This window comes from Vombatus ursinus, unplaced genomic scaffold (assembly GCF_900497805.2).
Source record: "Vombatus ursinus unplaced genomic scaffold, bare-nosed wombat genome assembly UNPS02000582.1, whole genome shotgun sequence".
NCBI classification, from domain to species: Eukaryota; Metazoa; Chordata; class Mammalia; order Diprotodontia; family Vombatidae; genus Vombatus; species Vombatus ursinus.
The window spans coordinates 36,631,430-36,649,660 of record NW_020940360.1 but is presented as its reverse complement, the minus strand read 5'-3'; the positions used below and the strand labels follow the sequence as shown (position 1 = coordinate 36,649,660).

The window sequence follows — 18,231 nt, the reverse complement described above, 5'->3', positions numbered from 1 at the left end:
TTGGTTTACATAAAACTTTCCTGATTTATGAAAGGATTGACAGTTAAATTCTTTTTAAGCTTCTTTAATTTATTTGTAATACGAATTGATTTTGATAGAGTATTTATTAAGATCTTACTATGTGCCAAGCACAACAATAAGCATTTACAACATCTTTCAGGAACATACTTGTTTATAAAATGACACACAGTGATTCTTATCCATGAATTTTTCCTGCCTTCCTGGTTGTCAGTGAGAACTAATTCATGTTCCCTTATGTGTTCTAAGAGCTAGAAGGCACCAAGGTGAAATGGTTTGTTCAGGGTCACATAGCTGATTAGTGGCAGAGCCTGTTCTAGAGCCCAGATTTCCAGACCCCCTAATCTAGACTCTTTTCATTACACCATGCTACAGTGTTTTGAAATCAGTGAGATTTTCCTGAGTGAAGGAAGCCTTAATAAAGAAGAGAGTGAAGTATTAGAAAACAGTTAAGCATAGTTTCATTATTTCTAAATAATTTACTAGTAGTGTGAATGAATCAGTTCTAAAGGGAACATTAACACATTTTATTACGGAAGAAGCTTTTCTTTTAAATCAGTACTAATTCTATTGCTTTTATTTTAAATTCTTTTCAAATGGTAATGCTGAGAAACCTGCATGAATTGTTATTATGACTCCACCGGGGTCATAATGTTTTGGCAAGTCATTGGTAAAAAATAAAAATTGCTAAATTTGTTGGATTAGAAAAAAATTTCGACTACTTCTGGCATGATGTAAACGGTCTTAATAATCATGTCCCCTGTTTATTATAACATAGTTGGTTTTTAATTTTAAAATATGTATGTACCTTCATAGATAAATCTTTAACAAACTCAAAAAATCAGAGTATAGCAGAACTTTGAGCCATCAGACAGTGATTTATAGTGTGACAGGGCAGTTTGTACACTTGTATTGTCATCAGTTATTAAGAATTTACATTCTTGATTCTGAAAGTTAGATCCTTTACCAGCTTGTGGAGGGGCTGCCTCTGAATATGGAGAGGGGATATGCATAATGTTGAAAGCATAGTTCCTCGAAGAATTGATGATGTAATTCTGAAAATTAGTATCTTAGTGTTATATTGTACTTGGCTATGTGGTTGGTTTTTTCCTAAATAATGCTACCTGTGGTTATTATTATCAATTCAGTGTAGAAAGGACTGTTGGTCCTCCCCCAATTCCCTCTTTTTATACCCACTTGAACAGCAACAACATGTGTAATTTACATTCCCATTACCAGCTATTGCTCTTTTAAAGTCCTGTCCCTTTAGGCACATAAAAGGCATTTTAGAGTTGTTTGCTTAATAGTTAAAAGATCCAAGACTTCATCAGTACTTTGTCTTCCAGGGCTGCTCATCCTTTTCTGAGTCTTGGTGTTCAGTCTTCATGTGGCCAAAATAATTTATCGTTTGTGGAACCAGCCCTCTGGTGATGGGACACCTTTGTGAACTTAGCTGAGGGAAACCCTCAGTCTCCCAACCTGCAGCTTGGCATCAGGCCTGCACGTGAAACTTTTCTGGCTTGGTGTAGGACCATCCATAGCTTGTGTTCTACTGGCAGAACCTTTGAGGACCCAAGGTTTCCTTCACACAGAGTTGAGGCATGGGTAGGACCTTAGTGGCAGTGCTTGATCAATTCCTCATGGAAACTACCTTCATCAGATTACAGGGAGAAAGTATTCAATGTAAGTGACTAAATAACCAAAGCTCACCTTTAGTCACCTGTACTTGTTCTAGGATAACTAGTTTTGATGGAAATCTTTCTATCATGTATTTTTTCCTTACCTTCTTAAATGGTATAATGAATATATTTTAACCTTTTTATGACTCCATTTTACTATTACTATTGTAAAGAAATTACTGGTAATACTGTGTAATACTCAGAAACCATTGTGGTTTTTAGAACTCTTTGTCATTATACTGATTGTCCTTAGACCACTAGGTGTTTTTAGTTAATTGTGTCTGCTTTTTATAGTTTTTCTGTCTCTTCACTTCCTGTCACCCTCTATCCCTGCTGTTCATGTGCCTGTTTCTAGCAGCACCTTCCCTTCCCTTTACTTTAGTTTCCCCAGCTGTAAAATGGGTAATAATAATAGTTAGACTAACTACCTCTCAGGTTATGGGGAAAGCGCTTTTACAAAGCTTGAAATGCTATCTGTGGATACCAGGTAGTAATCTAAGTTGTTAGAATTGTTTTAAGACTTTGTGACATCTAGTATCGTTGATTGTTCAAAAGTTTTTCTTTTCTCCTTCTCTGATTTTGAGCTAGACTCTTAAGTAATGCAGTTGTGAGCTAAGTGACATGTTTCTGTAGTTCTCCTTAGTACATATACATACTAGGGGTCTTTGTCAGTAGTGGGGGGTTTTGGCTGCAGCTCTCATGTCTGCCTATGCAGCATGCCTAAAAGCTTATAACAATACTATTGTTCTCCAACTTCTGTTAAGATTGCTGTCAACCTAAGTAAGAAATAAGAGATAATTTAGTTATCTCCATTATACTGCCTTTTACTTTGGGCTGTACATGAAACTTTCAGAAGTCTCACTTAATGTAAAAATGACTTGAACTTTAACTTAGGGCAGTTGCTTTGAACTTCAGTTTTCTAATTTTATCACACTACATGTCTTATTAGAGGAGTTGAGTTTTTGTCAACCCCTCAAACATTGTTTTTCTATATTATCAAAATAATTAAAATCTGTTGGCATTCCTTCAGAGTTAAATAAATATTGTGGTTTGTCTGTTATGGCACAAGTGCACCCAGTGCTTCCCATCTAGCTAGTATCAAGGCAAAGTAATTTAGTGAGAAAAGCATTCAATAGGGAGTCAGGAGAAAAGGATTCTGGACCAGATATGCCACTAACCAGACCTATTACCTTGGGTAATTAAGTTCATTTCTCTTGGGCCTCAGATTCCTCATATGAAATAAGTGGTAGGTTAATAACTCCATTTTTTCCCCAATAAAATAGAAACCTATAGCAGATTCTTACCAGTCTGTAAAATCTTTATAACCAAATACCCTTCCTTAAAACTTTATCAGCATCTAGATGGTGATTTTACAAAGCATTTATTATTATCTCATTTAAACTTCACAACACTCTAAGAAGGTACTAGATGTATGTTTATCTGTTTAAATATGTTTATATTTATATAACACATATTTGTTATAAACTTTAAAATTGACTTTATGCAGAACAGCTTTAAAAATAACATGTTGAATTTATTACTTGTTTAGTTTTTTTGGTCATGTCTGACTCTTTAGGATTCCTTTTTGGGTTTTCTTGGCAAAGATACTGCGGTAGTTTACCATTTCCTTTTCCAGCTCGTTTTACAGATGAAGAAATCAAGGCAAATAGGGTTGAGTGACTTGCCCAGAATCGTCCAGCTATTAAGTCGTCTAAGGCCAGGAACTCAGGAAGAAATGAATCTTCCTGACTCCAGGCCCAGCACTATCCACTGTGCCACTTAGCTGCCCCTGAATTTATTATATACTTAAAAAAATAATAGAATACGTAATAGAAATCTTTGGTTCCATACATAGTTCTTTTTATGTTCTTTGTATATGGAAATGTTCATGTTTGGTGTTAAAAATAACAAAATTTGTGTCTATAAGCAAAAATATAAATGTTTGTATACACATATACTGATTTGACAGAGAAAGAATGAATTACAGTCTAACCTACTGGGGGCAATTTGAAAAGGCTTTAAACACATTTCCTTGGATGGAAAGTCACAGCAGCGAAGCAGTCAGGAAGGAGGGGAGGGAGTGTTGTATCTGTGTACATGCCATAGCTGTAAATCTGTTTACTAGCATTCTGTAACCAGCAAGTCATGGGACATGTTCATTTTTAGGGGCCTAATTTCATTTATAATAGTCTTTCATTGTAATTCTTTTACCTTTTTGATCAATCGGGTTCTTTTGGTGACAACCTATTATTTTATTATGTTAAATGAGATAGAAGGTTAATTTTAAAGTTGGGAACATAATATAATAACACTCTATTGCTTGGTGTTCTTCTCACAAATGAATCAAGTACTGCCTACAGAGAATAGTAGAAAGGAAGCAGAACTTGATATTCTGCCTGAAAAGAAGAAAAATTTAGTTTTGCCTAGAGGTATAATCATTTATTTTAAAGTTGGGTTCCTTGTTTGTCCTGTATCCTAAAAGAATGCATTGTGTAATCTGTGGAGTATCTGAAACTATTTCTTTACCATTTAGTTAGTAACAAGGAAAAATCCATTTTCCCCCCTTATTTCAAATATCTGTTGTTTGGGATTATTCATTACCTAAGTTTACTTTAACTTTTAAGGTATGTAACAAGACATTTTATGTAGCTTGCCCAAAGTTTAGAAGCCCTAACAGCTGTGATTCTAGATAAATATTTGTCATATTCTCATTGCTCTAGCAAAGGACAGAGTATTTATTGAGAAAATGATGGAGGAGGAAAAAAATCACTTTCTTTTCCCCTTTTTTTCTTCTTTGCTGCCTTTTCTTCTTGGTTTTATACTACTAAACAAATACCTCACATGCTTTAGGTTCAGTAAGAAGCTAACCTTGATCTGGTTTGATATTGGGGGAGGGAAGTGAAACCAGGAAGCCAGAGAAGCTGATTGTGTGGGCCCAAGGCTTGCCCTGAGCAGAATTGTGAAGTAGGGGAAGCTGGTTTTAGTAGGTCCCTTTTTTTCCTAGCTTTTCTCCCATCCCTCTTCCTCCAACTTTTCGCTGCCCTTTTGCTTTCTAGGGGGAAAAATGTGATGCTTCACACTAAGGCAGCTAGATGGAGCACTAAGATAGACCATGGGAGTTGGAGTCAGTAAGATCTGAATTTGAATGTTGCCTTAGACACTAGTCTGGACAAGTCACTTGACCTCTCTGTGCCTCGGTTTCCTCTTCTTTAAAATGGAGATGAGATTAGAACCTGTCTTACTTGGGTGGTGAGGATCAAGTGAGTTAACATATGTAAAGTACTTTTCCAACCTTAAAGCACTGTATTTAAATGTTACTTGTTATTGTTATGGTAAAGTAATATGTTACTACCCAATCACCTCCTGGTAATATCTGAATTTAACTCAAAGCAGTGCCAGATGGTCAAATTCCAGATATTATGGAAACCAGGTCATGGGGAATTGTTGGTACAGCCTCAGAAAATAGGATTGTGGCTTGATAACTAATTAATTGGCTTGATAACACTTGGCTACCAACATTTGACAGGAAGGATAAAAATAGAAGACTTGAGAATCTCATTGAATTCGTGGTGGAGATACCTATTGGAATAAGCTGAATTACTGATTCTCAGCCTTTTTGGAATGCAGCACTCTATTGTTTGTTATTTTTGTGACATCCCCTCATCTTGCCTTCCTTCTAAGAGTGATCTCTGACATATGTTTCCTTTAACAATTAAGGTGAATTAATTCTTAACTTCTCAAGGGGAGGAGATAAGTAAATTTCAGAACAACATTTAGAATAATGGGTGATACATTGGCCAAAGGCATAACAAAAAAGAGAGTTGGGAATTATTCTTCATTAAATATTTAAGGTAACCTTTGGTCTGTGGCCAATTCTGCTTTTGAAGGCATTCTTCTCCTCAGTGACCTTTTGGACCTTTTTTGCCATTTGGGTTAGTCTATTTTTTAAGGTGTTATTTTATTGGGTCTCCTTTAGCAAGCTGTTGACTTGTTTTTCATGATTTTCTTGCGTCACTCTCATTTCTCTTCCCAGTTTTTCCTCTACTTCTCTTACCTGCTTCTCAAAATCTTTTTTGAGCTCCTCCATGACCTGGGACTGATTCATATTTTTCTTGCAGGCTTTGGATGTAGGAGCTTTGACTTTGTTGTCTTCTTCTGGTTTTATGTTTTGATCTTCTTTGATCAAAGAAGAAATTCTATGGTCTTGACTTTTTTTGCGCTGTTTGCTCATGATCTCAGTCAATTACTTGACTTTCAATCTCTTTATTAGGTAGGGGTCTGCTTCCAGTGTGGAGAATGTACTGTCCCAAGCTTCAGGGGTTTTGTCAGCTGTTTTCAGAGATACGTCTAGGGACCTGTAAATTTTCAGATCTTCCAAGGTGGTACCATCAAGGGCCAGGTGTTTATTCCTTTCCTGACCTGGGCTCTGGTGTGTGAGTGACCACAAGCACTCTTTTCTGCCTTGGAACTGTGAGGATGATTCCCTCTCCTCTAGCACTAGGAACTCCACCATGTCAGCACTCCTCCTTGCCCCAGGACTGCCACCTTGAACTGTGACCCCAATCCAAGCACAGGCAAAGCAAGAGAATCCAAAGAGATCTCTGCAATCCCCCTCCAGTCAGTCTCTGGATCTCCCCTCCGGGCCAAGAGCCCCGGAAGCAGCCGCCACCCCAGGGCTGCACTTGAACTGGGGCTGGGACCCAGCTTTTCTCTCACCAAGGTCACAGACCTTTCCTACTGACCTTCTAAGTTATCTTTGGTGTTTGTTGAGAAGTCCCCTGAGGTCTGCTTCAGGTTCTCTAAGGCCTGGTTTGCCTGCGTACCCACTCTGAATAGCGCTTCTCTCCCAGCCTGGCACAGTAGATCTTTCCAATCAACCATCCAGGTTGTCTTAGGCTGGAAATTTGTTTCGCTCTGTCTTTCTGTGGGTTCTGCTGCTCTAGAATTTGTCTAGAGTCATTTTTAACAGGTATTTGGAGGGATTTGGGGGACAGCTCAAGGAAGTCACTGCTTTTACCCTGCCATCTTGGCTCCGCCCCTCATTTTTAGTCTGTGAATATATAATATGTAAATTTAAAAAATCAGAGTAAAAAGAAAAGTAAAAAGAGTAAAAAGCAGCCCGCCCTAAAAAAAAAAGTCTAGGCTTAAGTGAATAACCGAGACAGTTGTGAAAGATTGAAGACATATCATCTAGTCTGCCACCTTCTTTTTATTGGTAGGGAAACTGAGGCCAAGGGAGGTTAACTGTCATGCCCAAAGGAATTCTAAAGAGGGTTTTCTGACTCCATATTCAGCATCCTGTCTGTTACACCAGGACTAATACTCTAGATCCTTAACTGAGGGAACCAGAGGAAGAAAGTTACTCTTAGACATAACAGTTTCCTCAGAAAAATGTGGGCCCACTAGTTTGTGAAAGAAAAATTCTTTAACCAACAAATATTTGCAAAATTCTGAGCACTGTGCTGGGTTGGAGGGAAAAGGTGAGGCATACCTGGGTGGAGAAAGACTGGGGTGGGGTGGGGTGGGGTGGGGATTACATAGTCCTTGAGTTCAGAAGGACTTTTAAATCTTTTTTTTTTTTTTTTTTTTTGCAATTGGGGTTAAGTGACTTGCTCAGGGTCACACAGCTAGTGTCAGGTGTTTAGTCTGAGGCCAGATTTGAACTCAGGTCCTCCAGATTTCAGGGCCAGTGCTCTATCCACGGCGCCGCCTAGCTGCCCTCTAGACTTCTAAATCTCATGAGGTGAAGTTCACACACATGCAATGGGATTGGAGGATAGTTTGGGAGCCAGAAAGCACTTTAGAAGTTGTCAAGCCCAACCCTTTCATTGTACAGTTAAAGAAACTGAGGCCTAAGTAGGTTAAATAACTTGCCTGTCACTGAAATGGGTAATAAGGGGCTGGAATTTGAACCCAGGTCCTTTGATAGACATATGCTGTTTTCTGTGGAACCATGCTGCTTCTCTACTAATGCAGGACTACTGAAAAGGCAGCATGAGGAAAATGGAGCTGAAACTTGTATGTATTGCTCTTCCTCATTTTGCATTTCATGGAGTTCATCATTTGTGGAAATTATTGCATTGTCAGAATGATTTTTTAAGTTTAAGTAACGTCTTCTGACAGTTTGTTGTGGGAAATGATAAAATTGAAATTCAAAATTGTGCCTAGGTTTGAATAGCAGGTGATATTTAGGGCATCTACTTCTGAGGGTTGATGTTAGGACATACTAGTTTCTTAGGTATCCTTGGCAGGGAAATCAATTCTCCCTTTCTTTACTTAGATTTGAAGTTATATTTTAATTTATTTTAGACTTATTTGGCTCATTTGAACTCTATGTGTGAGTATGTTGACCTGCCCTAAAAAAAAGATGCTCTTCATTTTTTTCCTATGTGCCCTATTTTAAAAATCTTAGTAGTAAGAAGCTTTCACTAACTTGGACCAAATTTTTTGGGTTGTAGCCAAGTTTTTCTCTTTCTTTTTTAAAAGGAAAACATCTGGTTTGAATCACAGAGAACATTTGAAAGCACAAGGGAGAGGGTGGAGATTATATTTTATGTAATTATGTAAGGGTTAATGTTTAGCCTTACAGTCTCTAAAATTTTTAATTTTATCTTGAGAGAAATGACGCTGGGTTGGTTGGACAGAGACCTCAAAAATACAGTATTGGGGTAGAACTTAAAAACATATTACATGGAAAAGGGGGCTCCTATTCATGTCTTGGCAGCTTTTGTCAACTCCAGTAGACCAAAGTCATTTAGGGTGCAGGCTGGGACATGGATTCTCTATCATCTTACATGTTAAAGGGCAAACATTAATTTTTCAACTATTAATATGTAATGGAAGCATTACCTCCTGACACAGGAAAGAATAGAGAACATCAATGTAAACTGAAAAATCCTGCAAGTGAAAGTTTCTCTAAATTTGTTTTCTTGGATCTTGTAGAAAACATCTGTTGCTCTTTTTTTTTCCTTTCCTTGTTAAATAATCAGGTTATATGTTGTAGGGTTTTTTTTTCCCTTAAGATTTTCTCTTTAGTTATAAAGTATTGTTACAGGTGTCATCTGTCAGTTCCCTTAAAAATCTTCTGGTGGTGTTGTTTTTTTTAATATATCTAAGTTAAAGTTACAGCTTTTTTATTTTCAGAGAAGATGTCTAAGGATTCACATGTTGGTTTTGAATGTGCAAACACATGGGTCTTATTTTGTATTGCTGACGATCCACACGGTTGACTGCTGTGTGCTGAACGTTTTGTTCCAGACTCTCTGCCAACTAAGTACCTTATGCAAAACTAGGGTTTTAGTAAAACAGGTTTTCTTGTTTTCAGTCAGAATGGCACTGTGATCTGCGGTTAGCTTTGAGATGCAAACAGAAAGATGAAGAGTGTGGATCTAGGCATGAACACCAGCTCACTGCCCAAACACGTCTGTCTCTGTCTGACTGGGTGGCTGTTTTTTCCATTCCCAGAGCTCCATTTCATGTTGTTTACTGCTCAGGTTTTGAGATGGTGTAACTTTCTTTTCTAGGAACTTGGAATTAGAATTCCTCGACCACTAGGACACGGACCAAGCAGATTCATCCCAGAGAAGGAGGTATGTTATTTGTAAAGGTACATAGTGAACTCTGGATGCTTTTAAGGAAAGATTTTCAGGACCTACTTTTGGGCATCTGAGCAAGTGTTGGTCAACAAAATGTTTTATGCAGAGCTCACCACAGTTCATCATCGTATTTTGGCAGTAAATCTACAGAACTGTAAGGCTGGGATTTATACTACTTTGTGACCCTTTTTAGCATTCACATAGAGAAAGCCAAGACTTGTTTTTCAGTAATGATACTCATACTCCACCCCTTCATATTCAAACAATGGCCAACTTTTCCCAAGCTTTTAGTTACTTAGTAGTTGCAGGGTGTACAATAATAATCTCTGCTATCCCTGTACCGGATCATCAGTACCCAAAAGCTGTTGTACCTAATTTTCTCTAAAATGTTTTATTGGAGTTTTTTTCTACATTGGTTATCACTTTTTAATGACACCCCCCCTTTCCTCTTCCCCAGCCTTGTCTGACAGTGTCTTAGACCCTACCTACAGTCTGCCACCTTTCTTATGTGAGAGATGGGAGGTGATGCTGTACTGTCAGACTGCTGAAATCATGATTGGTCACTTGTTCTTAACTTCCCACAAGAGTAATTTGTGAGACTCAAATGAAATAGTGTTCATAAAGTAATTTGCAAAACTTATGGTGTTTTTACAAATGTCAGTTACCATCGGGATAATTTATCTAATGACTTTGGTATGGTGGTACAGTGGAACGAACATAGGACTAAGGGCCAAGGAGCAGGGATTGCCACATATTGACTCTGTGGGCAGTATGTTGTCACATAATACCTCTTTGGGCCTCAGTTTTCTCATCTGTAAAATGAAGGGGTTTGTTGCTAAGATCCCTTCCAGCTGTTAACAATCATTAATCTTACCTTCATTGGATGGCAGGAGGAATTGTGTGTTACGAGAGGCTTCAGGAATGTATCTCTGAGGTTTCATTTCCAACATGTTTCCTCAATTTAATTGTCTATGCAAATTGCTGCCAAATTTGTAAACCATTTTATCTAGATGACCTTTAATTTTTTTTCCTTTTTGTATTAACAGATAAATATATGGTTAGAGTGAGTTTAGACAGTTTCTGGAGCTACAGTGTTGCTTCTTAGTAACTGGAGTTGAGATCAAAAAGTATAGCTTTTAAAATGTGTATTAACAATTTGCAAAACCGATTTTTCCCCCCCTCTCTAATTTATACAGATTCTTCAAGTGGGTAATGAAGATGCCCAGATGCACACTTTATTTGCAGATTCGTTTGCTGCTTTGGGTCGTTTGGATAACATCACCTTAGTGATGGTTTTTCATCCACAGTATCTAGAAAGTTTCTTAAAAACCCAACACTATCTACTGCAGATGGACGGGCCACTCCCTCTTCATTACCGACACTATATTGGAATAATGGTGTGTAAAGATTCAATGAAAATTAATTTATACCATCTCCTTTATAGGGAGTGTTAATTCCTTTAAAAAGTGACATGCTTTTATATTCAGACTTTTAACTGGATTTCTATTGGAGATAATACCTACATTTTTTATCTCTTACCCTAAACAAAAGATGGTATGCTAATAGTAGTTTCTTTCACTGAAAAATATAAGTATTTTCTATGAAATTAAGAGAATAAAAATGTAATAGCCTTTCTCTTTACTTAAAATTTCAAAATTGTTTTGTGCATCAGAAATTCTTGTTATATTGAAATTACCATTATTTTGGACCTTAGTGCTCTGCAAATGTATCAGCTTTTAAGTGACTCAAGTACCATTGATCCTTTTCATATGTGTAGGTGTGTATATGTTTATTTGTGATCCCATAAATATTTTTAACTTAGTATTTCACTTGAAATCCCTTTTGATTCTAACAAGGACAAATGAGTTTCAGAGAGACTCAATATAGGTGGTTTTTCCAATGTTCAAATGTTGTTGGCCTTAATTTTTTTTTTTAAATAAAAATGTTCGTGTTATTTCCACCAGTTATTATGTTATATAGAAAATTTTTTCTTAAATTCTTAATCATAAGAGTAACTTTATTTGCTATTTTGATATAATCTGAGAGTACATTTTTGTAGTGTTTTATGTGAGTCTAATTTTTCTGGTAATTCAGAATAGTGGGCTTCTTTCTTTCTTTTAAGGCTGCAGCAAGACACCAGTGCTCCTACCTAGTGAACCTCCATGTAAATGATTTCCTTCATGTTGGTGGAGACCCCAAATGGCTCAATGGTCTAGAGAATGCTCCTCAAAAACTGCAGAATTTGGGAGAACTGAACAAAGTGTTAGCCCATAGGCCTTGGCTTATTACCAAAGAACATATTGAGGTAAGTCATTGAGCATACGTCATCTCAATTTTAGCATAAGATGCTTATTCTCCTCTATTATTATTAATGAATAAGCATCAAGTGGGTGTGAATTGTGATATTCTCTATAGATTAAGCGGAGAGCTACTGTGAAGAATAGATTAGTGTGTTGATTAGTGATTTTTTTTCTGTCCTGCAAAACATTTTAATGTATGACTTCAGAGTTGAAAAAATTAAAGCAACAAAAAATATAAGATAGGAATGTATTCTGCAATATGATTTGCAGTGTTACTGAATTAAACAGGTATATGAAAATAAGTAAAGGAAGCCAATATACCCACACACACACACACACACACACACACACACACACACACACAAATAAATAAATAAATATCTCCATGTCTAAGCTTTTGCCACTATCTTTTTGGAAATGCCTCAAAAGAAATAACTGATTTGATGTTATTGATATGTTCTAAACAACATATCGACACATCTTATTCTGTAGTTTCCATTGTAAAAGTTTCCTATAATCATTTTGAGAGGTCTTGAGTATGTAATATGGGCAAATCACTCATAATTCAGCCTTCTGAAATATTGCAATCCTGTAAGACATTTTGACATGCTGATGGCTTAAGTTGCAACATTTTCCAATATACATTTAAATTCCTTGAATTGGGAATTGCATAACACCTACCAAGTTATGTTAGGCTATCTTTCTAAAGACAACATCAGCAAATTCTGAAATCCTAGTTTTTCATCATCCCACACCTATCCATTTAACTACAGATTTTATATAATATCTGGCCCTGCTTTTGATGTGTTGGGTGTTGCTGTGAACGAGTTATTTTCATCAGTATAACAACCTGTTCCATCTTAATTCTTTAGCAACTTTTGAAGGCTGAAGAGCATAGTTGGTCCCTTGCTGAATTGGTACATGCAGTAGTTCTACTCACACACTATCATTCTCTTGCCTCTTTCACATTTGGCTGTGGAATCAGTCCGGAAATTCATTGTGATGGTGGCCACACCTTTCGACCTCCTTCTGTCAGTAACTACTGCATCTGTGATATTACAAATGGCAATCACAGTATGGAGGAGATACATGTTGCAGGAAGTGTTTCAGTAAGTATCAGTTATGTGTTATGGGATCATGATAAAAAATAATCTCCCAGCAATAGCCATTTTGTTTCTTTAGTCTGTTCCTTTTGTTCATTATGTTTTCGTTTTGGACTATAGGAAACTATTTCAGAAATTCGATTTGACGTCTCAGATGTAAGAAACCCTCAGAATTAGAACAAAAAGAACACGAGGCACTGATATTTTTATTCATTTAACTGAAGGACTAGTTATATAGTAGGCACTTGGAAACGTCTGTTGAGTATTTCTAATGTGTAGAACACAGGTATGGGAAAACAGACATAGTCATTGCCCTCCAGTAGGTGACACTCTAGAAACAGTAACTACCTCATACAATATGTATCAAAAGATATGGCTTCAAATTCTGGCTTTGCTTCATAGGTCCCTTTACCTCTCTGGGCCTCAGTTTCTTTATCTGTAAAATGGGAGGGTCAGACTAGATAGTTTATAAGATTCTTCCAGCCCTAAATCCTTGCTCCTGTGGGTGAGAATCTATTACATTAAAAAAAAAAATCACCCAACTATTGCTGCCTACTAAAGAATTTCCAGGTTTTTCATACATATTTTCTGAGTTATTATTTCATATATTGTTCCCCTAAAATAAATAGAGGCAAGTTAATATTGGTGTCTTCTTACAGATCATAAAACTTTGATTAACTCTTCTAAGACTATGTTAATGAGACCCAGAGTCATGGGTGTAGGTTCAAACCTCTGTTGGGCCTATTAGCTTAATTCTCTTCTACTCTTAACACCGGCTAGCTGTTTTGCTAATTTGTTCTGGTTAAAAGGGAGACCAAGTAAGTATGTGGGAATGAATGAAAACACTAGGAATAAATGTCTTTCCTTGTCACTGACAGTGATATATAGTGTATATGACCCAGAAAAAATTACTTAAGCCTCCAGTCACCCTTGTGTAAAATTGGAGCATAATGAGAAATGGTGAATGAACCAAGCAAGTTTCCCCCAATACATAATAGTTGTTGGGCATTCTTGGAGTACATAGCAGGTCACCATTTGATAAATTATATCTTCAGTGTACTAGATAAGCAGTTTGGAAAGCAATTCATACCAAATAGCTCCTTAAGATTAACTAGTTGTTAATACAAAAAATGGTGAAGAATGTGAATTTTTTCCTTTACTGTGCATCTAAAATTCCAATAAATTAATCCCATTAGGTTTTAATACTCCTATTTTGTTTCTTTATTCCAGTTGGCATGTTAAATTATTTAAGCAAATGAGAATTTAAGTATTGGGGCAGAAGTGTACAAATGAAACAGGCGCTGTTTCTATCCCCAGTGCTTTATTTTTAAAAATATTACTTATTTCAGCTATACTTCACTATGGTCTCTCTTGTCTTCAAACAAAGTAGGGAAACATCACCAGTACCATTAAGGGCAGATAATGATAAATTATGTTAAATTATATATATATATTATAATAACATAATATAAACTATATAAGGGCAGATAAAGATAATGGGTTATCTAGTCCAGCAAACAGTGATATTGGTCCCTGAGCCAATATGAATTCCTGACCAACCTAATTTTTCATATGTCCATGTCAATAATGGTGATGTGAGCAGTAACGGTTTTTTGAGCCTCATCAGTGTGTTGCTTTCCTTGATGATATTATTATAGTAAATATATAACATTATTTTGGCAGCAACTATTACGATCATTTTAAAGTGTGACCCACAAAACATTTTTTGCAGCCTATAGGTATCCTATGATATGCTGACATGTGATATGTGGCTTTTCAGCCTTAAGGATCTACTAAAGAAGGGAGTCAGTTGGGCATGTCTAACCTTGACTTAGTTAGCTTTAAGTTTCCTTCATTAGTTACATAAGATAGAGATTTCACATATCTAGCTCAGCTGGCTACTTGGTGAGGACCAAGCAGGTGGCAAATGTGAGAACCCTCCTTCCATGCTCAGTTGGCATAGATCCACTTGCCCAAACCTCCTGGATTAACCCCCCCCACACACACACACACAGTAGAGTTGACAGAATTGGTTCATTGCTGGCTGCTGTTTAGTCTCCCTTGCAGAACTAAAATATGGAATATGGACAGCAAGCACCAGACTTTCCAAAACATATCTCTGAAATGGCAACATTGTGTTTGATGTACAGAATTTTGCAAGGCAGCCAAATTTCATTAAACTGCATGTTTCGTGTAACAACAAAGGGTATTATAATAATCTACACACAGGATAATTAATAAGGACCTCATCCAAGGTGTATGGAGGGGACAATTATGGTTGTGGAGATAAAAACAATAGGCTTGGAATGGATTTGGATGTGGAAGGTGAGAGAAAGGGAAGAGTCAAAGAATACTCCCAAGATGCCATCAATAGTTAGAAGGAATTTGATAGGAGAAGGTTTGGGGTAAGATGATTTGAGTTTTGGATGTATGGAGTTTGAGGTATACTCGGGTATAGAGAGATATGCAGCAAACCAAAATAAGGGTCTGGAGCATGGGGAGGCATTGGAGGTAGTTGCTTGGCATTGATAACTGAAAACAGGGAATGAATAGAAATCATAAGAGGAGAGAGTTTAAATTGTCATTCATTCTTATAAACAAAATATATTGGCGGATCTCTGAATTCATTTGTTCAGTACACTTCAGGAACAAAAACAAAAATATTTCCGTGAAACTTTATAAAATAAAAGGAATAGTTCCAATTTTAACCTTAAATTCCTGAATAATTTCTGTTTACGTGACATGTTTAGCACTAATTATATATTATTTTCAGATAACTGATTCTTTTTGTGAGGTTGAAGCCCTCATGGAGAAAATGAAACAGTTACAGGAGTGTCGTGATGAAGAAGAAGCAAGTCAGGAAGAGATGGCTTCACGTTTTGAGATTGAAAAAAGAGAGAGCATGTTTGTTTTTTCATCAGGTAAATATAATTTTTGTATAGTCAGAATTTTTTTTTAAGATTAGTTTCATTTGGAGAAAGTTTATAAAATAGCTAGACAAATGTTGAGAAACATACTATTTTAGATAGATATCCCTTATAAGTAAACAATATCTGAAATGAAATTTAATGTAATTTTAAATAGGATGCTATATTCAATAATGCAACCAAACAAGCATTTATTAAGCATCTACTATGTGCTAGGATACAAAAAAAAAAAAAACAACAAACCTTTGCCCTCAAGGAGCTTATATATTATTATTGAGGGAGGGAGGAATAAAGAAATATAAACAAGATGATTGGGGGGTTGGGGAAAAAACACAGCTAGAAAGTTAAGGGAAAGCTTCTTACAGCACTCAGCTAGTCTTGAAAAAAGCACAGGAGTCTGAGGAGCAGATAAAAGAGGGTATAGCTAGGCATAGGGAATGGCCATGTCTGTGCAAAGGCACACAGGCATGTGGGAATTTCACTTTTGAGTTTGGAAAATAGCTAATGGGTTAGTTTGGCTGTAATGATGAGTGCATGGAGGTGGGGAGGTGTTAATGTGACATGTCTAAAAAGGTATCTGAAGGTACCTGTTATCCAAATGAAATAGTTAAAAATGTTTATATTTCCTCAGTATTTTAGAAAAGTGTCCTCCTTTGTTGCTTCAGCCAACATTTTGAAGCTGAAGGCACTTTTTAAAAATGAAGTTTTTTAATTTTTATTTTCAGTTTCAAATTCTTTTCCCTTCATCACCCTCCCCTGCCCATTGAGAATGCAAGAAATGGAATGCCCATTATACATATAAAGGCAAGCAAGACATATTTCCACATTAGCCATGTTGGCGGGGGTTGGGAGGAGATAAAGAAGGGGGAAAAAATCCACTTCAGTTGATACTCTTTGAGTCCATCAGTTCTTTGTTTAGAGGAGGATAGCCTGCTTCGTCACCAGTCCTTTGGAGTTGTGGTGGGGTCATTCTGTTGAGCACTAAGTCTTTGTGATAGTACTTTGTAAAGGACTAGATAGATGCAAGATGGTGGTGTCGCATTAACGAAATAGCAGAAAACTAACAGTGAACCGGATAAAGCCCTGGAAAAAGACATGGTACTAGCAGGGTCCATTTGGTACTTGGGCCCATTTCCGTCTCCCTTCCCTTAGCTATAAAAGAAGAGAACTAAGTGAGAGGATTTCTAAGTTCCTTCCAGCTTTGGCATTCTCTATTGGATAGTCCCATATCTACAGATCTCACCATGCTACTCAGAAACCTTCAGAGTGTCTCTTTTCTTTAGGATAATACAGAAAATCCTTAATGTGGTATTTAAAGTTCTTCATAATATGTCTTTAAGTCAATTTCCTATTCTTATTTCATAGTTCTCTTTCACATACTCTCCATAATTGCTATCATAATTGACATTCATCTCCTTCCTCACTTTGCCTCTTAGAATCCCTGGTTTCCTTCAAAGCACAGTTCAGCAGTTCTCCATAGGACTTCCCTATTCCCCTAGTTTGTGCTCTCTTCCTCTTGAGATTCTTTTGTGTTATTTTGTATAGACTGTTTTCTTCTGTCTGTGTTCTATCTCTAGCCACCTTATTCCCATTCTGCCATCTACCCCAGAGCATGTAATTCACTCAAGAACTTTTTTGACAGTCTGCTTTTGTACCTCTCTATGTACTCCTCCCTCCTCCTGTCCCAGAGTCATCCCTTATAACAAAGAATCATAAGCCTGACATCAGGTGTTCCCCACCCAGAGTCTCCCTACCTCAACAAAAAAATGGAAGGGAGGTACATTTTCATATCTCCTCTTTGGAGTCAATTTAAGTCACAACTGAAGTGCAACGCTGTAAAATTCACCATTTTACAGCATTGCACTTCAGTTGTGACTTAAATTTTTCTCTTTGTATCCCCAGGGATAGCAGAAGTACCTTGCACATAGTAGGCACTTTATAATTATTTGGTGGAATGAATTGAATTGTGAATCCATGAAAGATTTTTTATTTTATCTTATAATAAATCCTTTCATAGCTGTTACTTAATTTAGACTGTAAACTAAGGATATATGGTAGAAATGTTTTACAAAATACCTTTTAAAGTGCATTTTGATCATAGAAAAGCAAAAAAGTATGCACTCCAAAGATTTTAATTATTTTTTTAAAACTAGAGCAAAGACGACCAAAGAATAGTTTCTTTTTTTAAGTGACTTTTTTCTTAAAAAGTTATTTTATTTTGTTTTGTTCCTTTCTGTTATTTTGTTTTCCCTCATGCCTGAAGTTATGGGAGTTACCAGGCAAGGATCAGTTTGGATTGTCATTTTATCAGGTCTTAAAAACTAATGCTTGATGATGATTCTCCACGTAAAAAACTGAAGTCAGTGCAGCAGGAAGTAGTGATGGTGACTTATACAGTATTTTTTTCCTCACCCATTCTTCCAAAATAGTCCTTAGGGCCACTAGATTATTTTGACTGTGTGACCATACACAGTACATTTTCACTTGCACATTAATCCTCAGATTTTACCATAAACTGTAATTATTAAGTAACATCTTACAGCATGTACCACAATTAGTTAGATATTTAATCCATGTTTTTATCTTCAGGTATTAGCCACATATAAAAT

The 18,231-nt window shown here is 36.6% G+C and overlaps 1 protein-coding gene across 3 annotated transcripts in view; it reads left to right on the top strand.

Moving 5' to 3' along the window:
- The window catches only part of SESN1 (sestrin 1), a 132,911-nt gene that overhangs the window by 107,765 nt on the left and 6,915 nt on the right, over positions 1 to 18,231 (top strand). For 2 of the 3 annotated variants that reach the window (XM_027855571.1, XM_027855580.1), the window contains exons 2-6: positions 9,221 to 9,286; positions 10,489 to 10,689; positions 11,415 to 11,597; positions 12,465 to 12,701; positions 15,469 to 15,616. In XM_027855571.1, coding sequence (XP_027711372.1) covers positions 9,221 to 9,286; positions 10,489 to 10,689; positions 11,415 to 11,597; positions 12,465 to 12,701; positions 15,469 to 15,616 — 835 coding nt within the window. The remainder of the gene's footprint in view (positions 1 to 9,220; positions 9,287 to 10,488; positions 10,690 to 11,414; positions 11,598 to 12,464; positions 12,702 to 15,468; positions 15,617 to 18,231) is intronic. The other variant, XM_027855587.1, reaches the window with a different exon arrangement.